General features: G+C 43.9%; 1 protein-coding gene across 1 annotated transcript in view; it reads left to right on the top strand.

Moving 5' to 3' along the window:
- Nucleotides 1–25,755, top strand: part of LHX6 (LIM homeobox 6) — a 198,160-nt gene that overhangs the window by 135,200 nt on the left and 37,205 nt on the right. Inside the window, exon 5 of the mRNA XM_029614412.1 lies at nucleotides 14,293–14,513. Coding sequence (XP_029470272.1) covers nucleotides 14,293–14,513 — 221 coding nt within the window. The remainder of the gene's footprint in view (nucleotides 1–14,292; nucleotides 14,514–25,755) is intronic.

The following is a 25,755-nucleotide window of genomic DNA, read 5'->3' as shown; positions in this document are numbered from 1 at the left end:
AGTGGCGCTGGTGATTAAAATCAGAAATGGTAAGAGCAAAGCAATGCAGGAAGAAGATTGGCAGCAAGGCCTCAAGATGTACCACAAGGACTGAAGCAGGATGAAGAATGGCATCCAAACCCCATGGCACAAGAGGGGCAAAGCGTTGCCAGGAATGGCATGAAGGGCCCAAGGTTCCATGCATGGTGCAGTCACTGTACAAAACATTGGATTGCCAGATCAAGATTAAGAGTCAGCAACTGGTATAAGGGAAGGAGATTTGGAAAACAATTTGAAGACAGCCAGAGCAGGAAATGAAGTACGCTAATATACCAGGAGTGGCTTGAAGCACCAGCAGGGGTGCTAACAATTAAAATCACAAACAGTAGGAACAAAGCAACACAAGAAGAAGAGTGGCAGCAAGACCACAAGTTGTATTGTGAAAGCTGAGGAAGGAGGAAGAATGGCATGAAATCCCAAAGGCATGCACTATAGGGAATTACAAACAACTAGAGATGCAAATCGGAACCGGAATCGGTTCGGATTCCCCCACTGGACCACCAGGTACCTGGTGGTCCAGTGGGGGTCCCGGGAGCGATCTCCCACTCTCGGGCCGTCGGCTGCCACTAATAAAATTGGCGCCGATGGCTTTTGCCCTTACCATGTGACAGGGTATCCGTGCCATTGGCCAGCCTCTGTCACATGGAGGGAGCACTGGATGGCCGGCGCCATCTTTAAAAATGGGCTTGATGGACCTTTGGTCTGACCCAGTATGGCATTTTCTTCTGTTCTTATGGATACAGACATTTTTTGCCATGGAGGAATTAAAGGGAATCAGACATTTTTGCTATGGAGGAATAAAAGGAATACAGACATCTTTTGATATGGTTCTCTGTATCCTATTTTGAAAATCTCCTTCATTGAGTCCATTCTTTTTCAGCTTTTGCTGTACTCATCCTTTATGTGCATCCATGTGCTGCCTGCATGGAGCTTTCATGAAGATCAGCAGAGCAGCATCCTTTTATGCATTTGTAACATTGGAAGTGGCTAGCACTTGTCTGTGGGAATGAAAAAGAACTCAACATGAAAAGAAAAGGGGGAGCTGAATGAATTTGCCAGTTTTGGTTGACGACTGAAATTATTTTCTTGCTATTACTGTTCCTTTGATTTCCTTATAAATCCCCCAGATTGAAAACATTCCATCTGCATGCATGCATCCATCTGTAAGAAACAACCATAAGTAAACCAAATAAACAAACTCTCTGCTGAAGAAGTTAGTTTCACAGACCCAAGTGCAAAGCCTATGAAAAATATACAAAAGTCTTGCAAACTTTCCACGCAAATGATGCCTCTCTGTTGACGTTCCAAAAGGTCTTGCAGTGCTTCCTTTGAATATTTAAAGTTATATTTCTGGTATAAACCGCAAAATGTTTTTGCAAGTGTAAACATTGTTGGCTCTGCAATTTCTTGCCATTCTGCTTATTTTTTATAAAGATAAATTTTGCAAAATCTGGCCCAATGTGATGGCATAGTATGCTGGAGACCTGATCCCAAAGCAAAGAGATGGCAATCCACAAACAGGGCAAGACTGGTGGGTTCTAAGTGGAGCAGGAGCAGGATGTTTTCTGCCTGTGATGGCCCCTTTCTCTAAGGTTGAGTCCTCAGCTTCTGGTGGCAGGCAGGACTTGGACAGGAACAGAAAACATAGTGCACACACTAAGACAATGTAGAACCTTACCTGAAGAAATAAAAGTGCCTACGGAAACAGGGCAGTGCCACCGCAGGAAAACCTGGAGGCATGAAGAAGCACACATAAGCAGTATAGGACTACTGCAGGAGGACTGGATACACAAAATAAACTGGGACCAAACAGGAGCACTGGGTATGTGAAATATAGGATTGAGCCTAGGACCATGAAAGACCCAGCTCTGGCAAAGTGTAAACAGAGAACCTGGAATATAACTGTGTCCAGACAGGAACAAGATGGCTGCCATCAGGAAGTGAGGACCATAGAGTTGGGAGGACAAACTAAAGTGGCTAAGAGGCCCACTGAAGCCCTCTGCTAGTGGGAAGCAAGACTGCCTAACAGGACCTCATTTCCAACAGCAGAATAATTCCTTCATTACAAATCTGAATTGCTCATTATAGTTATTTGATAATCTCTTGTTGTAATTGATGTTGAAATGATTTTTCTTCTAAAATATGCATAGAAAGTTTACTACTATTCATTATGAGCTTTTGATCAACAGATATAAAATTAAATTAATCCAGAAAAGCCTTCAGTTGGATTTGGACAGGCAGCATGATAATTAGACTATCATTATCTTTCTGTGGTCAGCTATTTATTTATTTATTGTTATTCCACTTTTCGGCACTTCATAGAGGATTACATTCAGGGCTCATAAGCTAAGTTTGTACCTGAGGCAACAAGAGTAAAGTAACTTGCCCAAGGTCAGTGGGATTTGAACTCTGATTTCCCTGGGTTATAGCCTGCTACTCTAGGCTACTCCTCTACTACTACTAAAATTAATCTAGAGCCTGATATTCAGAGTATGTACAGAGCCTCACTTTAGGTGCCTTAATTCTGGGCTAGTTATAAGTTCCTATATAAAACTATAGACACCTAAAACAAGAGCCTAAATTTAGGTTTGCCATTGATTTGGGCAAATTTAGTTGCTTAATTTAGGTGCCCAGCACTGGAAACTAGTGCTGAATACTTAACTTTACTCCCTCAGCTTGGTCCCTCCTTGCCCCACCCACTTTTAAAACACCTTCATCTAGGAACCTGTGAATCTAGGGACCTAAATTTAGGTGCTTAGAGCATAAATTCCAAATCTAGGCACCAAACTTGAGAATTGGCCTATTAGTTTTGAAGGGGTTAAGCTTAATATGCAGCAAGAAAAACTGAATGCAGTCTGATTTTACTGTGAACCTGTGTGCGCTGCTGCTGAATTCCTTCATACTTTGTAAGAGAGGCAATGCAGAAAGTGAGAATGTGAAAACTAAGAGAACCAGAGAAGCAGGGCTGACACAGAATGCACGGGGATTTTAGTTTGCTCCTGTGAGAAACATCCTTTCTGATATTTCTTCTGGATTTAATTTTATTATTTGGTAAGCGATCAGTAAAAACTGTTTCTGATTTTCACTGTCCTCTCCTGTGTGGTATGTCCCCGGGGGCGGCCAGTTTGAGCCAGGTTGGCAGTGGGCCCCATACAATATATGGAAAATAACACCAAGCACTACAGACATTGGCTATCCAGAGCAAAACAGTCATTGGTGGATGACCAAGTTTTTTACTCCTTGTTAAATGTAACTTTACCTTATTCTCTTCTCTTGTTAATTACGTTTATTTATTGCTTCTGTTATACCCTTGTTTTATGTAAACCGATCCGATATGGTTTATTTACTATGAAGGTCGGTATAAAAAAGTGTTAAATAAATAAATAAAAATAATTGTAGAAACGTTTGAATGCGACAGACAGGGGCGGTAATTTAGAAAGTGGTGCACGGGCACGCATATGCACATATATGACGGCACGCGTCCAGGGATGCAGCCATTTTATAACTTGCATACCCATATGCGCACCTGTCGTAAAATAGCCTGGCCGCGTACACACTTGCGTGCAATTTATGTGTATGCACACCTAGCTGCGTAAATCGGGATTCTACTTCATATATAAGGGTATTTTATAGCTAGTGCGCCCACACCATTGCCAGTTTCACCAATTTATCCACCAGTTCGCCCAGTCAAGAGTTAGGTCCTCACACCCCCCCCTGGTTTGATAACCTGCACTCCCCCGAGTCACCCCCAGACCCTTTAAACCTGTCAGAAATGGCTTTTTTTTTTTTTTTAAAGTTACACCTCCTCCATGGTTCATGACCTGGGCATGCACCCAGGCACATCAGTATTTATGACCACAACTTTCGGCCCTGCCCTGGATCGCCCACAGCACACCTCTTTTTTAAATCAAGTGAGATGTGCGCGCTGCGGGATATACGCGCGCATGCAGGTGGTTTTTAAAACACGGCGGGCACATGTAAGCCCTACATGTGTGCGCAGTTCTCCATTTTGGCGCACACCGGGCTTTTAAAATTCACCTTAAAAGTGTATAGAACTTACAACACACATTTATCCAGCTCTGTATTCCTATTCTAGAATATTGTTATCTTTACAAATAATTCAGACCATGTGTGTTTTACAACTGTTTTGTTTATTTTTGTTAAGGAGATGTTGTTTACATAAAGTTGTCTTTCTTTTGTGCCAGCTACAATAGACCAAAGGTCTATGGAAGAGGATGGTGAAAAAAATGTGTCTTTTCATTTACCACCAAGTAAATAACATATTCTGGAGTCAGAGATGGGATTTCCTAAAAATGAGGTCATAACAGCACCCTGTCAGTCAAAATTTTTTTTTTATTAAAATAGGCTTCAGTGAAAAAGTGACTCCTTTGCTGTATTCAAGACTTGAAAGATATAAATAGTTCAAGCACAAAGCTGAGCTCTACAAATATTTTAATTTTTGTATTCGATAAACATTAACCCAATATTGTACTGAGTTAAAAACTTCGAGGATAACTTTCAAACAACTACATGCAGTGGTTTATACATGCATATATGGCTGCACGGAGATCTATGCTAGTATATCACAATACGCGCGTATTAGATACATCGTATTATAAAATACACGAATATTTATCTCAGCACATATGTGCATATGTAGGCTTACATGAGAATACACGCAAGGCATGTACTTTACTCACCTATTTAAAACATTTGTGCGTGCTACTCGGCACGCACAAATGTACACCCGATTTTATAACATGAGTGTGCTGCCGTATGCATGTTATAAAATCCGGAGTTGGTGTGCGCAAGGGGGTGCACACTTGTGCACCTTGCGCGCGCCGAGCCCAAGGGGAGCCCCGATGGCTTTCCCCGTTCCCTCCGAGGCCGCTCCGAAATCGGAGCGGCCTCGGAGGGAACTTTTCTACCGCTCCCCCCCCACCTTCCCCTCCCTTCCCCTATCTAACTCACACCCAGCCCTAACTAAATCCCCCCCCCACCTTTGTTGCAGAAGTTACGCCTGCCAGAGGCAGGCGTAATTGCGCGTGCCAGCCGGCTGCCGGCATGCCATCCTCCAGCACAGGCCGCTGTGCAGGAGGACTCGGGACCGCCCTGGGACCACCCCCGGACCGCCGCCATGCCCACGGACCTGCCACCATGCCCCCAGCCCCGCCCCTGGCCTGCCCATTTTTGAAAGCCTGGGGACATACGCACATCCCGGGGCTTGCGTGCACCGCCAAGCCTATGCAAAATAGGCTCAGCGCGCGCAGGGGTAGGTTTTCGGGGGTTACGCGCGTATCTTACGCGCATAACCCTTTGAAAATCTACCCCTATATACGCAAATATTTTATGTGTGAAAATAAAGTAGGTCTTACTCGCATAAGCTGACGAATTTAAAACATTTACGCATGAATGAAATTACCAGTTTACCGATTAGTCCACCAATTTGCTCAGTCCTTTTCCAGGTCTTCGATACCCTCCTAGTCATTCACTCCAAATACCCTCTAGTTCACCCAGACCTCCCACCCAGTCAGCACTACACAATAAATACATTTAATATCACCTATGCCAGATCATTAGCAGATATAAATACATGTGTGTTTTAAAATAACAACTTAAACATGCAACTATAGGCCCCTCCCGAGAACACCACTAGATCACCCCTTTTTGCATGTGTATCATGTGCGCAGATGTGAAAATACACATGTATTTTAGAACTTTTTTAAAATATGGAATATGTGAGCAGAGGCTACTTCCGCATGCATATCCTAATGTTTCCATGTTTGAAAATTCACCTTGGAATGTATTGAAAAGTGTGTAGGCAAAATCTAATTGCATGAAACTTAAATCTAAGCCTAAAGGCTCTATTTTCCAAAGGGACAAAACCAGGAGATCAAGTAGCCATTCTCAGTGTTCCACATAAAGCAATGGGGGTAATTTTCAAAAGGAGTTACGCATGTAAATGTAACTACTATTGTAGCAATTTCCAAAAGCCATTTACTGGAGTAAAGTGCACTTACACAAGTAAATCCTATGGACAATTCAATGGCATATATTATAGCAATTTTCAAAAGCCCACTTACTCAAGTAAAGTGCATTTACTCGAGTAAAACCCTGTTTTACTCGAGTAAATGCTTTTTAAAATCAGGCCCACAGTGTTACAATCAAAAGTGGTCTTTTAGAAAACTAGTATGTGGGTATCCTTATGCACTGGCTTAGCCTGAATGACAAGAAGCATTCCTGGGGATGAAGTTAGGGCAGGCTTTGTAAAATTTAACTGTATGCATGTACATTTTTGGGAAAATTATCAGGTGAATTTTCAAAAGAGTTACACGCAAAAATCATAGGAATTTTCAAAAGCCATTTACGCATGTAAAGTGCACTTACATGGGTACATCCTATGGATAATTCAATGGCATATATTGTAGCAGTTTTGAAAAGCCCACTTAGATGGGTAAAGTGCATTTATATGTGTAAAACTCAGTTTTATGTGTATAAATTCTTTTGAAAATTAAGCCCTTTGTGCATACCAGATAATAGGTGTACCTTGTTCAGGGCAATTTGAGTGGAATAATTTTCAAAACAGACTTATGCACATAAGTTCATTTTGAAAATCAGTGCAAATTATGCACGTATTTGCAGTATAAGTTCTTCCGGATATTTGAAAATTACCCTTTTTCTTGTGAAACTGGGCCTAGGCCTGGGCCTAGCTGTCCGAGAAATTAAGCAGCTATCAAAATATTGAGGGCATAAATAAATGAGGAGCTCATCCACTGACCCAAGCATTTATTTTGGAAAGCAGAAGCTTTACAATTTGACTGGGACAAAACAGCTGAAAGGTGTGCAAATAGATTAATCTCCCTGTTAGCACAGTAACAATCATTTCTCAAGCTCTGGGCCTATTTGGAAAATAATATGAATGTGTATTTGTATTTAACAAATACATTTTTTCAGAATGAAAAAGCTGATTTTTAGTTCATTTTGCATGGAATGAACCAAATCAGCAATGGCTCCGAAAAGATCAAAAGCTTTTGTTTGCATTTGTTTTTGGAAGTTTGTGCATGCAGTTCATAGTTGTGTGCATAAAAATTGCCATTTATCTACTCAACTTCCAATGTATGCACAAAGAGCTTTTTGAATGTGCAACTATGGAACTACATGCACATATTTCTGAACAGAAAAAAGCAACACGAAATAAACAAAATTCCTCCTTGAAACAAACTGAAACAAAAATCTTTTGCCTGCACATCTCTAGAAAACAATTTTTGATTGAAAACTTTCAACCTCTCTAGGGTTTCTTTTTTAAATTGAAACTATTTCTTTTGGAACAGTTTTTGTTTGTTTTTTTTTTGTACCTTCAGTTTTCTCCTTTTCCTTTTGGGTTTCCATGTTAACCAAAACTGGCCTCCGTTGGGCTATGATACCATGAGCTTTCATTTGCAGCTAACCAAGGTGTTATCCCTATTTTATTTTCCACCTCCCTACTCAGTTCGGTCATTGCAGCCATACTCCTCTTCCAAGGGACAAGCAAGACTCCTTCTGGAATCCTGCAACACATGGACCATGGATGCTCATTGCTGACTGCCTCTGAACCACCAGGCCAATCCCACTTTTTTTTAAATTTATAGGGATGCGGTACCTAGCCGGATAACTTATCCAGCTAACTAGCAATATTGATACTTAGATAGATAAATTGTCCGTCTAAGTTAGACCTACTCAATAGAAGGTCTACACTTAGATGGATATGACTTATCTGGATAAGTTGCAATATATACGCGCATAACCATGCCGCTGAATATCCTTGTAACTTTGACCTGGATTCACCGTTCTATCGCAGAATGGTGAATCCAGCAAAAATACGGGGCAGGGGGGCGAAGGGGGGGGACGGGCTTGTGAAAGCTGGCAGCCTTCACACCACCATGGTGTTTTCACTGTAGGCTTTCGCACCCAATAGCACCACCGTGAAAGGTGGCGCTATTGGGCGCGCTACTGGCGACGATAACGTTACTAACCTTATCGCCGCCAGCAAAGACACTGTCGAGTCCGCCTCCTCACCACCCCGACGCCTCCCCTCGCCGCCATGCTGTCACACACGATAAGCCTTTGAAAATGACCACCTTAGCGTGTTATCCCACTAAGAGGGTCATTTTCAAAGGCTTATCGCATGTGATAAGCCTCTATCGCACGCGAAAAGGCCCTTATCGCTTGCGATAGCATGCTGGGGGTGGAGTCGGGGCGGCGAGGAGGCGGACTCGGCGGTGTCTTTGCTGGCGGCAATAAGGTTTTTAATGTTATCGTTGCCAGTAGCGTGCCCAATAGCGCCACCTTTCACGGTGGCGCTATTGGGTGCGAAAGCCGGCAGCGATAACACTGGGGTGGTGCGAAGGCTGCCAGCTTTCACAGGCCTGCCCCCTCCTTTGCCCCCTGCCCCCCGTTTTCACTGGATTCACCATTCTGCGATAGAATGATGAATCCAGGCCTAAGTTACTTAGCCAGCCAGGATTTGAATATTGATCCTTCTAGAGTTTTCAATATGTATGCTCGTATGTGTATGTCAATTTATCAAAGCTTGGCAAACACGTTATAGAGCTTACAGCTAAGATTCTCACGCCCCTACAAGCTTGCCTTGAAAAGAGTGTGTTCATAGCTTGGAGATATAGCCCAGCAGACTGTGTGTGGCTCTCCATTGTGGTGGTTAAAAGTGTTTTGCCAATTATAGAATTAGAGGGCAGAGGTATGTATTTGAGGTCTCTTTCTGCAACCAAGATTTCATCCAGAGAGGACTGCAGGCAAATACTTTCATTTTGGCGTTCAGTGTGCTAGCATAGAATTACACTAAAGTGATATTTAGTTCAGTGTTTATACTTATGTCTTCATTTAGAAAAAATATAAAATGGAATAATCCCTTCTTGTATATTTTTTATGAATCCCCATGTTTACAGAGCACATTGTTATGAAAAAATCAAGCTAACTGAATTGGTTATAAGAATGTTACAAAAAAATTAACATACTTACTTGGTTTATATGTTTATATAAAAGTAGGAGGCACAAAGTAATCTTAGAAAAGTTTCCAGCTGAAAAAAATTAGCAACATTTTCATATAATTTTACTATGCGAACTGTCTCTTTCCATTCAGCCTGTTTTGCGATGTATGGTCAAATTCAGGATTAAGGGTTTGAGAGGGGTTTTTTTTATTCTCCTTAAATGGTTTTGCCGATCTTTCATTTTAATAGGCAGCAGACGGACGACTTTTACTGAACCATTCTGAATTAATATCTCGTAAGTATGATGGGACCTGTCAAATATGAACTGACAGCAAGGCTTATGGAGGAAAAACATCGACCCTAAGGAGGAAAAGCTGTATTTCTCAAAATTAAAGTTATGCTCTATATTTCTGTACGTGTGTGAGTGTCTCTCATTTCATATATATATATATATATTTTTTTTTAGACACATGCACATGTACATATGTGTCTGTGTGTGTGTGCTGGCACCTATGTGCTGGAAAATGTACCCGCAAAAATAGCAGGTGCAGGTCTGCGCATGTACTTTTTCAGACTCAATTTTCAAAGGAATCTTTTTCCCTTTGAAAACCAATGTAAAGCCTGAGGGTAAAAAGTGCCTGCAGATTTTATGCGTCTGTGCAGTTTGAAAGCTGCCCTCATTGGGCCTGATTTTAAAAGCATTTCCTCAAGTAAAACTGGATTTTACTTGAGGAAATGCACTTTACTCAAGTACGTGGGCTTTTGAAAATTGCTACAATGAATCTATGCCATTGAATTGTCCATAGGATTTACACGTGTAAGTGCACTTTACTTGAGTAAATGGCTTTTGAAAATTGCTAGGATAGCATGTTGCACTTTCACAAGTAACTCTTTTAAAACTGACCTATTAGTGATTAGCATATATAAGTTTTGAAAATGTGCATCTCTGATATCGATGTGGTTGGTTTAGTGTAGGAGGAAATGCATTTTGGTTCTCTTTCTCCAGGATTGCACTGCATGCAGAGTCGGGTTTCTCATGGTTTCCGTTCCGTTATTTTCTGCACATTTCTGTTTCCAATTTGTGGACCTTTACCTTTGTCATACATACAGATCCTCACCCTGTACAGAATGAAGTACTTTATTTCTGTGTACGGATGTGCAGCAGTCTGGCTCGTTCTGTTTTTCCAACAGCAGATATATTGGGATGATTGTACACACAAAAATATTTTGGCTTTTGTTTCTTTATTTCAGGGGTTATATTTCTTCAGGTTTTATTTGGTTTACTGAACCAAAATAAACATTCAACTTAAAAATAATTCCAAGATAAAAAAAAATCAATGTCCTATTACACCCCCTATCCCCATGACCTCTCTGCAGCCTCCTTGTGCCCCCAATCCTTTCATACCCCTTCCGCTGGGATATCCAAAGTAGAAAAGAGTAGGACTAAGCCTTAGCCACTCCTTGCCCTCTGGAGTATGACATAGTGAGGGCAAGAGTAGCGCCGGCGCCATTTTGAATATTGGCAATACGGCCCGAGTGCAGGAGGTCGCTCCCGGACCCCCGCTGGACTTTTGGCAAGTCTTGTGGGGGTCAGGAGGCCCCCCAAGCTGGCCAAAAGTCCCTGGGGGTCCGGGAGCGATCTCCTGCACTCGTGACGTCGGGTGACAGGAACCAAAATGGCGCTGGCGCTACCTTTGCCCTGTCATATGGTAAGGGCAAAGGGCCACCGGCGCCATTTCTATTAACGCAGCCGTGGTGCTAATGTACACTATTTACCAAACTGAGAAATCTGAAGAATTTTTGAATTTTTTGGAATGAGAATTTCTGGTTTGGTTGCAAAAAACTGAACCAAAAATAGATGCATTCATTTTATATTACCCATTTGGGTATAAAAAATGCACATCTCTAAGTGCCGTTTATGATATTTATTAGAGATGTGCATTCATTTTTCCTGAATTAGGCAATTTCAATGAAACTAATTCGGCATCGTTCGGGGGAACCGAAAAACGAATGGAATTTTTCTGAAATTTCGGAAAAATTCATTTTTCGGGTTAGCGTGCACTAACTTTGACCCGTTAGTGTGCACTATCTGGAGTTAGTATGCACTAACCCGAAAATCAGGGCCCCCCCCCCCGAAAAAAAAACCCCTGAACTGCAGGAAAAACAAAATTTCCCGCGGGGACCCAAAAAATGAAGCCCGAAACGATTTTAAAAAACGATGCACATCTCTAATATTTATAGTGTTGCCTTTTTAACGATAGGGCTTTTGCTATTTGAGTCCTTGGAGTTAGTGCTGTTTTGGTATGGCAGTTGCTACTTAGGTGCTGAATGTCTTTATTTCAAAGTTTTGTGTTTCTTCACAAAGTATCTGGTATAGGAGGGAGTTTGTGCTACAGAGGTAACATAAATATTTGAATGTATTTTTCTGTTTCATGAGTTGAAAAAGGAAATGTCCTAGTTGTGCTCTACTTTAGAGATGTGCATAAAAACATCTTCCCACCCACCTCACCTTTCTATATCCTGTCTCATACACCCCAGCCCATCTAACACACCCTTACACATATTCCCACCCACTCAATTAGTACCCATGGTCTCCCTAATCCCTGAGGCCTCACTCAATCTCTCAGTCCCCATCATTGTTCCCTCTAAGCTGTGCATGTGTGTGCATGCACACAGGCCACGAACCCTGCACATGCAGCAAAACATAGGATATGCAAGAAATCCCAACATTATTTGCATTATACTGGCTTGTATTTTTTTTTAATTTATTTAGATTTTTATATCCCGCTTTTCAGTAGGGATGTGAATTGGGCTTCGGACGATTGAAAATATCGTATGATATTTTCAAAATTGTCAGAAATCGGGGGCTCCCCCAAAATGATAGGAAAACCCCACGATATTGTTCGTCTGGTTTCTCTTATCGTTTTGGAGGAGGGTGGGAAAAACGGCACACAAAAATAACCCCTAAACCCACCCCGACCCTTTAAAACTAATCCCTTAGCTTCCCCCACCCTCCCGACCCCCCCAAAAACCTTTTACAGGTACCTGGTGGTCCAGTGGGGAGTCCCGGGAGCGATCTCCTGCTCCTGAGCCGTCGGCTGCCACTAATCAAAATGGCGCCGATGGCCCTTTGCCCTTACCATGTGACAGGGTATCTGTGCCATTGGCCGGCCCCTGTCACATGGTAGGAGCACTGGATGGCCCGCGCCATTTATAAAGATGGCGCCGGCCATCCAGTGCTCCCTCCATGTGACAGGGGCCGGCCAATGGCACGGATACCCTGTCACATGGTAAGGGCAAAGGCCATAGGTGCCATTTTTATTAGTGGCAGCCGATGGCCCGAGAGCGGGAGATCACTCCCGGGACCCCCACTGGATCACCGGGTACCTGTAAAATGTTTTTTCGGGGGTCGGGAGGGTGGGGGAAGCTAAGGGATTAGTTTTAAAGGGTCGGGTGGGTTTTTTGTTTATTGGCTTGGGCGCAGTTGATAAACAAAACTGCGATCAGGCCGGACAAAAAAAAAAAACACGATGTGAATCGGAACCGGAATCTGAACCGATTCCGGTTCCGATTCACATCTCTACTTTTCAGCCCTTCAAAGTGTACATCAAAGTAGTGCACAAATTTGAACTTGACGTAAAAAGTTGCACAAAAAGAAAATGTTTGCACATGCAGTCTTTCAAAAATTTGAGGGAACATTGATCCCCATTCCCAACCAATCACTGAGTTCTCCCCCATCCCCAAGTCCCATCCAATCTCAATCCTACAAGCCATTTTTTGCAGAGCAAGGGACCTGCCATCCCTAGCTCCCCCTCCTCCCAGTAGCAACAACACTACACTAGGCTCATCCTCTTGATCTCATTCTGCCCAGGATTACCCCCTCTCTCATTCCCCTTCCAATACAACTCCCTCGACCAGTTTCCCTTTTAAATCTCTCGCTCTCTACGCGACAGTCAGAGCCATCTGGAAGAGGAAAATGGGGGAATGTCTTGGGCCATTTCCTCCTGCCTTCCAGCTAGCAATGGTGGTGATCGTGGCCATGGGGCAGGGAACAACAAATCACATTTCTGAGCCAGGCTGGTGGCAGTGGTGATCACAGCCACAGGGGAAAGAGCAGAATTCAGCATTTCCAGCCTGGGCTGGTGGTGGCAATGATCTTAGTGCTGGCTCCGGATGCGTCGATGGTGATTGCTGTGGAAACGGGATGTGGAAGAGTGAGACAAAATAACCATAACATTTCTTTCTTAGGCTGGCAGGGGCTGTGATTGCCAGGGTGGGAAATAAACATCAACAGGGAGCAGTGATTGGGATTTCAAGTACCCGGCTCCCTGTTCTGCACTCTCTTCAGCCAGCAGGCACATGAGGCAGTTATAGAAAGAGTAGACTTGTTGTCTATACCAAATTTTGGTGACATCCCTCCCAGCTCTTGGTGACACATCAGTGTGCCTTGATATACTGGTTGAGAACCGCTGTGCTAGTACATAGGCCGCTATACAGAGGTGAGTCACACTGCGATAAACAGGAAATTTCATTTTTTATTTTTAGCACTTAAAATTATTTCCCATAAGGGCAATTGTAATGTCAGAGTATTTTATCAGGTATGAAATCGTTTTCCAGGTTACTTTTATTTTGGTGCTATATCCTGTGGGGCAGAGTGCCCTTTTTAAGGTGACCCTAGTGCCCAGGAGCTGCAGAGGTGTAATGCCTTATGGTACAGTCAGGTGGAGACTTCCCCATGGTCCTGCAGTAAAGCCAGCTTGAAATGCAAGTTAATTTAGTTTTAGGGCGAGCAGTCACCCTTAGTAAACAGAAATAATGGCTTGCGTATATTGTGTGCAATAAATAAAGCCCGATTCTGTTCTGATGTCTCAAATCCACAAAATGAGATTGATTAACCCAACTCCATGTGCCATTTCCCTGTTTATCTTATTTTGGCATTTGCAAATGACTGAACTCCTTTCCCACACTTAGGACTAGCTTTTGTAATAAATGTATTTGATGTGCCACAACTTAAAACCTGATTAACTACTACTCTATATTTTCTGACCTAAACAACAATTTCAGGTCTCCCCAGGGCAAAGAGACTGCATTAGCCTCTTTTGTGTGTATTCTTGAAATGATTCCACTGCAGTAACAGTGATTTCATGGACGTTCTTTTCCCTCATCACCTGTCCGTGATCACTGCCATCTTTAATAGCAGGATATTAGCTTTGTGTAACAAAGAAGCATGTCTCGGTGCTTACCATGGGTTTTCTGTTTTTATTTTCAGTCGATTTGGTACCAAGTGTGCCCGCTGTGGCAGGCAGATTTATGCTAGTGACTGGGTAAGACGAGCCCGGGGGAATGCCTACCACCTCGCATGCTTTGCCTGCTTTTCCTGTAAAAGGCAGCTGTCCACTGGAGAAGAGTTTGGCCTTGTGGAAGAGAAAGTGCTCTGCAGAATCCATTATGACACCATGATAGAAAACCTCAAAAGGGCAGCTGAAAACGGTAAGAAGACATTTCTTTCATATTAAACATTGCAGCATCAGATCATGACGGCAGGGTTCAGCTTGTCTGTCCAGAAGTTGCCCGACTGTAAGACCCCCACCTCCTAATTGCTATGCAACTTTTTTCTTTTTTGCAATACTCTTTGCTATATTGATGTGTTAGCCTGTTGGTAGAGGTTTATATATTATTTCTCACTACCACCCCTCCCCCCGCCTTGGGCAGCTCAATGGAAAGGCGATCATAAATTGATAAATTCAATTCCGTTTCCCCTTGCTTCCCCCAACAGCAAGGTTCTTCTGTGCTTGTCACATGTATTCAGGGATTTCAATACCATTTTTGCTTTCCTTGCACCTATCGGGAGATTACTCCCTGGTTCATGCTCAGAAATATAAAAACACTGCCTGCAATTTGCAGATCTAATGCAAAAGGGCCATGAGAAAGAGACATGATTTTTTTTTTAGAACTAATGGCAACTAAAGCAATTTAGTGACTTTATGAAGGCATTATCTTTATTACAATGAGAAAAATATTGTTTACCCGATTTGCCAAGCTTGTCTGAAGTGTTTGCTAAGCAGCAAATTATTTGGAAAATTTGGGAAACAGAGGAAGTTCTCAAAAAAAGAACTGTAATTTTGTAAAAGGCTGTTCACCTTCTCAAAGATGCTGACGGTCGGGCCGATACAGTACAGTGCGCTGCCGCGCGCATGTTATAAAATCCAGGGTCAGCGCGCGCAAGGGGGTGCACACTTGTGCACCTTGCAAGCACCGAGCCTTAGGGGAGCCCCGATGGCTTTCCACATTCCCTCCAAGGCTGCTCCAAAATCGGAGCGGCCTCGGAGGGAACTTTTCTTCCGCTCCCCTCCACCTTCCCCTCCCTTCCCCTATCTACCCCACCCCCAGCCCTATCTAAATTCCCCCCACCTTGTTTTCAATAGTTATGCCTGCCGGCCAGCAGACGGCGCACCATCCCCCGACACAGCCACTCTGCCAGAGGCCTCGGGCCCGCCCCTGGAACACCCCCGGACCGGCGCCTCACCCACAACCCCGCTCCCTTCCCGCCCCTTTTTCAAAGCCTCAGGACATATGCACTAGGGATGTGAATCATTTTTGAACGATTAAAATTATCGTCAGATAATTTTAAAATCGTCCAAAATCGTTAGATACGCGATACAATACAAATGCCCTCGATTTATCGTCAGGGGCATTTGTATTGTATCGTTAAATAGGGCGCGGGAAAACCGGTACACCAAAAAAACCCTAAAACCCACCCGAACCTTTAAAACAAATTCCCCACCCTCCCGAACCCCCCCCCCCAAATGTTTTAAATTACCTGGGGTCCAGTGGGGGGGTCCCGACGCGATCTCCTCCCGCTCTCTGGCCTCCGCTGTGTTGAGAAATGGCGCCGGTTGCCCTTTGCCCTTATCATGTGACAGGGCAAAGGGAGCGCCGGCGCCATTTTGTTTCCTGGCTCCCGATGTCACGCGTGCGGGAGATCACCCCCGCTGGACCCCCAGGGACTTTTGGTCAGCTTGGGGGGGGCCTCCTGACCCCCACAAGACTGGCCAAAAGTCCAGCGGGGGTCCGGGAGCGACCTCCTGCATGCGGGCCGTATTGCCAATCTTCAAAATGGCGCCGGCGCTACCTTTGCCCTCACTATGTCATACGGGCGACGATTTTTAACGATTTTTAGAAAAAAAAAAACTCGACGATCAGATTTCCCTCCCCCCCAGCCAAAATCGATCGTTAAGACGATTGATTACACGATTCACACCTCTAATATGCGCATCCCGGGGCTTGCGCGCGTCGCCGAGCCTAGGCAAAATAGGCTCGGCACACGCAGGGACACTTTCTCTGCCCCTATATATTTTTCCTGTTAGCATGGTAACCAACCAGTGATATCACAGTTTTCCAGTCTCTCTGGAGATGGAATGGGAAGATGCAGGGAAGGAGACTGGAATGAGGACCAATCAAGGTCAAGCATTTTATTAAGTAACCTATAGCTGGCACCTGCATCAAGTTATGCTGACTTCCTCCTACTGACAGGTTTGAGGATGTGCAAACACCTTTTCAGATCACTTCTTTGTTGGATTTCACAGGGGAAGGTTGTCTTTTCTGAAGCTCTCTCTAAGTGAAAGAATAAGATTTTTTTTAAAAGCATTAAAAAATGAAGGAGAAAGAAGAATTTTGGCAAAAGAGAGCTTTTTGGTCTTGTGGAAGAGAAAGAACTCTACAGAATTCATTATGACACCATGAACGAAGATCATGGTATAAGAGTGAAAGGGGGTAGGAGTAATCTTAGGAAATATTTCTTTACAGAGAGGGTAGTGGATGCATGGAATGGTCTCCCAATGGAGGTGGTGGAGACAAAAATAATATGGGCCAGAATTTTAAAAGGTTACGCGCGTAAAAGGCCTAGCGACGCACATAAAGCCCCGGGATGCGTGTAAGTCCCAGGGCTTTAGTAAAGGGGTGGGGCGGGGGCGGGGTGGTCCAGGGCGGGGCAGGGACGGGGTCAGGCTCCCGGCACAGCGGCCATATTTGCTGCTATGCCGGGGATCACGCGCCGGCAGGCACAAAAGATAAAATAAAGGTCAGTAGGGGTTAGAGTAGGGCTGGGGGGGGGGGGGGGGGGAAGGTTAGGGGAAGGGGTGGGAAGGTCAGGCTAGGGAGAAGGGAACGGGGGAAGGCAGCGTGGCTCGGCGCATGCAAGGTGCACAATTGTGTACCCCCTTGCGCGCACCGACCCAGGATTTTATAACATGCGCACGCCGGGTAGCACGCGTGCTTGAACGCCCGTGCGCAACCTTTTAAAATCTACCCCTATATGAATTCAAGAAAGCATGGGATAAATACAGGGGATCTCTGAGGGATTGATGGGAATTGTAAAGCTGGGTTGGGTGGATGGACAGATTAGATAGGTCATCTGGTCTTTTTCTGCTGTCATGTTTCTATGTTCTTAATGCCACTGCTGCAGTGCTCACTATCAGGGTCATTTATCATTTCGCGTTAGGGCCTTAACTTAGCTGCAGTCAAGCTAGGTAGAGAGTACATTGTACAAATCAACTTCTCTTTTACCTTCCATCACTCCAAATGACAGAAAATCTTCACTGATGTCAACTTTGCTGTTCTTACCTCTGACTATATGTAAAACTGCCCCCCAAAACCTACCCCACCCCCCAAACCTCACCCCAAGTTAGTAGTGCCCCCTCTTACCAGTGGTATAAATAGTAAACTTACATATTGCTCCCAGTAAGGTGTATCTGGGAAATGATTGAGCTAATAACCTGCCCCTGAAGATAGCGGAGAACCTGGGCTTTAAGCATCTTTTGCGGCTCTTAGCCCCCAATTACCAAGTGACCTCCAGGACTACATGAAGTAAGCAGGTTATCCCCACTCTATACAATCAGTGCCATAGTCACATGCAGACTCAGCTGAGCAAGGAGGCGGAGAGTAGTGTATATTTCACCATTGATATCTAGACTAACCAGAACGCTGTGCATACCCTGATGGCACATTGGTTTGAGCTAGCCAAGGCAGGGCCAGGCAGCAGCTCTAGCAGGGACCAAGCATCAGGGTGCAGGTAGGCTGTGCTGCATACCAGGTGATGGATACCAACCATGCAATATCTTAGCAGCAATTAGAAAGTTGCTGGAGGGCTGCAAGTTAGCTCAGAGAGGTAAGAGTGTTCTTGCAGGTTTTTTGGGTTTTTTTTGTGACAGACAGTGGGCAGTGGAAAATGGGGGTCCATTTTTCAGTCCCAGTAAGAGATAACCTGAGACGGGGTTCCAAGGAATATGGCATTCCAGTCCTGAAGGAGCTGATAGAGAGGTGCAGGACAATTCGGGGCATTTTCACCGTAGCATGAAGTGTGGGTAGTAGAGATGTTGCTAATTACTTAAAAGATCAGGGGCATCCCCTCCCAATGTTTTGATAATTAAACTGAAGAATCACAATCTCCTTCCCTGAAATGCAACATTCATGTTATGTGCAAACCATTTAAAACAGTGTTTTGTAAGGGTTAGAGCAATGGGCTGAAAATCTGGAAAGCCAGAGTCTGAATCTCACTTTCCCGCTGACACTTCTTCTGACTTTGGGCAACTCACTTCATGTCCCATTACCTCACCCACTTAAATTGTAAGCTCTTCAAGGCTCTTTATTGTACCTGAATTATAAAACCAAAAAAAGGCTATAAGCTACTTTGAGCATTATTTGGAAAGGCTGGCTAAAAATCCCCAAATTAAATTCAATTTTTAAAAGATCAGGTTGTTTCACTTATGGGTGGGTGGGCCTGTCTGTTCCTGATCTTCCAGTCTGGGTCAGATGATGACCTGCTGCTTATCACTTTCTCTCTTTCTTTTCTTAAATGCTCACTCTCACTCTCACCCCAACCCCTCACCCACACTCACCTAACTAGTACCCTTCATTTGCTATTTCATACTCACTGCCCCCTTCCTCCCTTTCACTTCTTTAAACTCCTCTTACTGTCACCTCCATCGTTCTCTCACCCTTCCATACCCCTCACCTGCTATCTCATTCCTCCTGTTTTCACCACCAAGCCTCCTCTTACTCACTCTCTCACCCCCTGAAGACCCCTCGCTCTTACCTCTCCCCCCCCCTTCCTTGTCATCTCACCCCTCCAGCTTCCCTTGCGCTCCTCCCAGCCCCTTTGCCCACTCTCCCCCAATTCATTATTGGCTCCCTCAGCCTCAATTTGTGCTTTCTTTCTCTATTTTCTCCCTCCCCCCCTTCCTCCTTCATAGATATTACAAATACTACCAATAGGTTCATCAGGTTTGCTTCCTAGATGCTCAGAGTTACAGATCTTGCTCATCCCAGTGTTCACAGCACAATTTACAGCTTTCAAATTGCTGGAAACGCTGGACTAATTCCCAGAGATCCCTTATGAATGCCTAAGGACCAATCTGAATCCTCCGGGGCACCATTACAGGTCTTTCTGACTAGAAGCAGGTTTGCAAGCCTTCGCAGCGTACTTGGCTGCAAATAACAGAGCCACCCTGTGACTCGTGGGCAGAGCACAGGCCTGTCAACAGGGCATACCCTGGTTCAAGGCCAGCTCTGTTTCTTTCTGCCCCTAAAGCAGGTGGAACAAATACAAGCAGCTGAGACTTGTGACACTGTTGAGCAGATACAAGTCCCGTGTTCCCTGACTAGCCGCACCTCTGGGGGTTGCTTCTCCCTGAGAAGCAGGAAGAACTTGGGATGCTTCATAAGTGACCGATCCAAGATGTTGGCACCAACTGTAATTTTGCCTATCTATCTGATGCTGCAGAGGTTAGTGGAGCAGTAGCCACCCTTTCATGACCTGTCTCTGGAAATAGAGACAGGTGTGGCTTGCCCCCTGGGGAATCATGATTCAGTAGAGAACTTAAGAACATAAGATGTGCCATACTGGGAAGTTAGAAGGTTTCCATGAGCGAGAGGGACTGACAACATTTAGTGGACTCCTTGCAGCCCAGTTTAAGTGATTAAACTTAGTTGGCTGGTGCTGTAAATCAGAGGGGTCTGGCTAAGTCATAATCCTGCCCTGGTAATACCCCTGGAGTTACACAATGTTTTCAAAGGCTGAATGTTGGCATCTTGCACATTCAGATAGCTGAATTTAGCAGGCCAGAGGGAGGCCATTTTTTTCCCAGCTATGTTTAACTAGCTAGCTCCTTAAGTTAACCAGTTAAACTTTTTGAAATGGACCCCACAATTTTACTGTTCAATGTCTGCAATATGCAATGCCACAAATAATGTTAGAAGAACATAAAGCAAAATAAATGGTAGAGAAATTAAAAAAAAACCAAACCCACACAGCAAATGAATGAAACAGCATGAATATAATTTCAAATGAGTAACGGTCAAGCCTTATAATTTCTTTCAAATAATTTAATAGAGTGACAAAAATCACAGTTCAAAGAAGGCCAATTCTGCTTCACAAACAATTCCTCAGAAAGCACAAATATGAAAATATCATGACCCCTGACATGGGCCGTGTTTTCCTGGCACTGATTCAAGGGAACAACAACAATATTTAGGTATGTGTATACCTGCCGACGGACACATCAATTTTCCCTTATTCCTCTTGGCCTTAATCTATATTCATAGGGACGGTAGCTTTCAAACGGGTGCATGGAAACACATATACGCGTGTGTGTGGGCGCACGGGCAGATAAGCAAGGATTTTATATTCTGCACGCACATACGTGTGTATGTAATAAAAGATCCCTGGCGCGCATATTTGCGCTCCAAATTTTACAAGTGTCTGTGTACAACCGTGTAATGTCAGCTTTGAGCCACGTAAGGGAGGGAGTTTTATAACAGGATCGCGTCCATGCCATGACCAGTTTCACCAGTTCAGCCACCAGTTTGCCTAGTCTAGAGCTAGGTCCTCCAAACCCTTCTGGGTCTTTAGCCTGCACGCCTCCCAGTTAACCCAGACCCCTAAAATACTTCATAGAGCCTGGAAATAGTTTTATTGAAATTTACACCTCCTCTATAGCAGAGGTCACTTTCGCTCAAATGTACCCGGGCACATGCCCAGGTGTGTGGGTACTTGTGCGCACATCTCTTGGCCCTGCCTCAGAACACTCTTGCCCCGCCCACATTCCACCCTTCTTTTTCCACGATGCAAGATATTCGCACTTAAATTGGGGTGGACGCGCAAATGTGCTAGAGGTGCGCACAACCTCCCGATTTTGCCTTGCACAAAGCTTTTAAAATTTCACTGTGTAGCGCTTACGTTTCTGAAGTAACAGATCTAGAGACGTGCATTTGTTTAAAATGAATGTGTATCTCAAGCCAAATGAGGCCATTTTTGTTTTGTTAAATCCGAAACAACTCAAAAATACCTCCAAAAAGTACAAACGTTTTCGGATTTTTCATTTCAGCAAATAGTGACACCCTGTTTGCAAACAGTGCACCTATTTCACTAACGTCCGGATTTTAAAAGGCCTGCACGCGTAAAATCCGGGGTTTACGCGCGTGGCCGGGCCTTGCGCACGCCACGCAAATTTTCAAAGAGGCCCGGCCACGCGCGTAAACCTCGGTACACGCATGATTGCCGGGCCGCTTCAAAGGGGCGGGCCAGGAGCGGGTTCTGTGCAGGCAGGGACGGGGTGGGGGAGGCCAGGACAGCGACATTGAACGCTGTCCCAAAGACTCGTGCACTAGCAGCCAGCTGGTGCACGCAACTTACTTCAGCTCGCGCCCTGACGTAAGCAGTAAAACAAAAAAAAAAAAGGATAGATAGGTAGGGTTTAGGGAGTGGCGAGGAGAGGGGAAGAGGGAGGGAGTTTAGGTAGGGCGGTAGGGAATTTCCCTACCAGTCCGCTCCTTAATTGGAGCGGACAGGGAGGGAACTGGGGAAGGCCCGATTGCGTCACGTTGCGGAAATTGCAAAAGCCCCCTCCCTGCACGCGCCTCCCCAATATGCGAGCATGGATTGTAAAATCTGGCACGCATGTGCGTGCAGCCATCCGATTTTATAACATACGCGCGCCAGCGCGTCTATGTGTGCATGCCAGGAACCACACACATATGGATGCACATGCATATGTTATAAAATCTACCCCTAAATGTTTTTCCCATTGACCAAAATGGGAGAAAAGCCTTAATAAATCTAGCCCAGTGTGTGCTATTTTCTAAAATTAAAAAATTAAAAAAAAACCCACCCTCCCTGAAATGAAGATCAACCAGAAAATGGTCTGAAAATGAATTAAATGAACTAAAGAGAAAATATTTTGCTTGCACATCCCTAAAAGGAAGTAATGCAGCCAGAGTTAATTTGCAGTCTTGTCTTGATATCTAAGACAGCAGTCATCCATCCTATTGAATATAGGGCTGACCAAAAATGAAAGCACTCTTAAACTCAAATCAATCAGTTTGAAATTCCTTCCAGCAGCATCATTGTGCCTGATGACAGGGAAAACAAAATAAAATAAACTAACCCACTTGAAATGTCTTAGGCTGCTAGCGGGAGGCCCAAGATTTGTTTTTGCTAGTGATAATATCTGAAACACGCCATCCACAAAAAGACTTATTATGGGGTCCCAAATAGATCATGTACATGATGTATGTTGTGCTACATGTTTCTGGTATAATAGTTTATATTTATAAGCTGATTCTAAACTTTAAAAAAAAAAAGTATCAACACACTATTCCATAACGTATGAAATCCGAATGACTCAATGAGCCGGAAAAGATTATTTTCATTTTGCCTCCCCAGAGGAAATCCATGGGGCCCCCATTATTTTGCTTTATGGTCATTCCCCCCGAATGACCATAAAGCAAAATAAATGGTAGAGAAATTAAAAAAAAAAACAACCCACACAGCAAATGAATGAAACAGCATGAATATAATTTCAAACGAGTAAGGGTCAAGCCTTATAATTTCTTTCAAATAATTCAATAGAGTGACAAAAATCACAGTTCAAAGAAGGCCAATTCTGCTTCACAAACAATTCCTCAGAAAGCACAAAAATGAAAATATCATGACCCCTGACATGCAAATATGCACATAATACAGCAACATAGTGTTGCGGAGGTCTATATTCAGCCACTGTGCCGGATAAGAAGCCATGACGCTGAGTGTATCCGGCTATCCTAAAGTTAGATGGATAAGTTTATCTGGCTAACTTTAGGACAGTTCTATGGGGTGACCAGAATTAGCCGGATAAGTTATCTGGCTAACTCTGAATATCGCAGTTAACCAGATAACTTTTCCAGCTAACTCTCCTCCTCCCTGCTAGGCTCATTCTCCTCCCACCACGTTACAGGATAAATATTAAAAAGGAATTTTAAAAGCCAGACACGCACTAAAATCAGGAGATGTGGGTGCATCTAGCACATGTGCGCATCCATCTGTTTGTATAAACCGCCCACATGCAAACACAAGTCCTGATGCACGAATACCTTGCATCGGAGAAAAAAGGGGCAGAATACGTGAGGGGAGTGGGCGGGGCATGGACGTTCCAGGGTGGGGCCAAGAGATGTGCGCACAAATACCTTGGCGCCTGGGCACGTGCCCAGGTATATTTGAGCATAAAATTACTTCTGCTATGGAGGAGGTGTAAGTCTCCAAAAAAAATATGTCCAGGCTTCTCTGAGGTGTTTGGGGGGGGGGGGGGGGGGGTCTGGGATTATTAGGGGGAGTGCAGGCTACAGAACCAGGGGGGAGTTTGGAGGACCTAGCTGTAGACTGAGCAAACCGGTGGATGAACTGGTGAAACTGGTCATGGCTTGGATGTGCGCCTGTTTTAAAATGCCCCCACTTGTGTGGCTCCAAGCTGACATTACGCGGCTCTGTGTATACACTTGTAAAATTAGGGGCACATAATCCCTGGCCAGGCCTATTTTATAATATATGCATGTATTGGCGCATAGCATATAAAATTGCCACGTATCTGGATGCATGCTCACACACTTGCATCTATGTGCACCCACGCACCCATTTTGAAAGTTACTGTCTCACCCAGCTAACTCAATTCCTCCCCGCAACACCCATTTTCATCCCACCACTTAGCTGGATAAACCAGGGACGTTCGTTTTCAAATGTCGCAAAGTGAAGGAATTAACTTTCCCAAAGTGGAGAAAATATCTCCAACTGAGATGTTTAAAAAATATCTTCTGGAAGTTTTAAAAATTCAGTCGAACGCCTTGCCTCCTGTCTCTATGGCATTTTAACCTACCACCAGTGAAGAAAGAAGTTAAATCAGAGGATAAATGGGAACGAACACCTATTTCCTCTGAAAGTCTCAATTTGATGCCTTTCCTAGAAAATACTGGAGGGAAGCAAAGTGCCCCGGCAGCTCTGATTATTAATTTTGTGTTGGAACCTGACAGAGATTGGGTTCTAAGGCTGTGTTTTAAGAATAAGGCTGTGCTTTTTTGAATACCTGTGTATTTTTCCAGATGTAGCAAAGACCACACAAAAGAAAAGTTGGCATTTGGCAAGTTCTTATTTTGAAATCCAGGGTCCTGAAGATTGGAGTGTTGCTTTTTCTTAAATGTTCTATCAAGTGTCATAATGTTAAGCATGTTATTTTTGATCCAACAAAAAATAACTCTCTTTTGGAGTGATAAGATAGATTCCACTCGCCCCTTCCCTCAGGTGGAGCAGTTAAGGCCCTGAGATATCATCTTAGCCTCTAGAATCTCTGAGGATAGTGAGGTGCCAGATGGGTTAGGACCATGCTCCTTTTTCTTTCTTGCAAAACATTTTTTGATCTGATTATGGGTGTGGGTTTATCTGCCCCCAGCTTTGATGACTTTTGTTTCATGGATGATATGATTGATTGTTGTAGTTCCCTTTTTTGTATGTTTTTTCCTATTGAATTTTTTTCTAGTGTTCTATCATTTTTCTTAACAAGTGTATTCTTGGATGTAATCTGCATAATTGTAAATAAAGAGTTTTAAATAAAAGAAGATGTCGGGAGGCCTGGGCTTGGGTCTCAGCACCAGGACTGTACCTCAGGGTTGGGCCTCGGTACTAGGACTGGGTCTTGGCACAGGGTCTAAGCCATTTTTTTGGCCTGGGATGGCCCAGGCGTGCCAGAAGTCCTTCATTTTGGAATGCTTTATTGTTTTGTTTTGGTTGTTGTTTTCTAGTTTAATTTTTTTTTTTTCGGTTTGGCAAATGAAGTGAACCAAAAAGAAATTAAACAAACCAAATCCAGAAGAAACCCAAAATGAAAAAAATAAATAAACTGAACTGAAAATTTTGGGGCTGCAATCCCTACTAAATATAGTATTCCAGGTGAAGCCTCACTAATGACCTGTAGTGTACAGGACCATTATTACCTCTTTTTTCCTGCTGGTTATGCTTCTTTCTATCCGGCTCATCACCTCTCTGTCTTTGTCACATTGCTTCGCTACATTCATATCACCAGATGCTATCATCCTGAAGTCTGTCTCCCCATCCGTGCTCAGTAATCTCTCTCCCCCCATCACAGATTAGGATTTCTGCACCCCAAATGTATGACTCTGCTCTTCTCATTGAATCTTAACTGCCAAGATTTAACCAATGCATCAATTCTCATATTAGCCTTACACACACAAGTCCACATTGAAAAATTTCCCAGAAAAACCACCTATACACAATTACACCTAAGCTTCTCCCACAATCCATCCCCAGGAATCCCTCTACGTAGTCCGGGTAAACCTTTATGTGAACGAGACATATGCACAAAGGATCATTGGTATATCAGGAAGTAATTTTGTAAAAGTCCATTTCTGTGCA

The sequence above is a fragment of the Rhinatrema bivittatum genome, chromosome 8 (assembly GCF_901001135.1).
Source record: "Rhinatrema bivittatum chromosome 8, aRhiBiv1.1, whole genome shotgun sequence".
Taxonomy (NCBI): Eukaryota; Metazoa; Chordata; class Amphibia; order Gymnophiona; family Rhinatrematidae; genus Rhinatrema; species Rhinatrema bivittatum.
The sequence above is the reverse complement of the archived record's forward strand: the minus strand, read 5'-3'. Positions and strand labels throughout refer to the sequence as shown.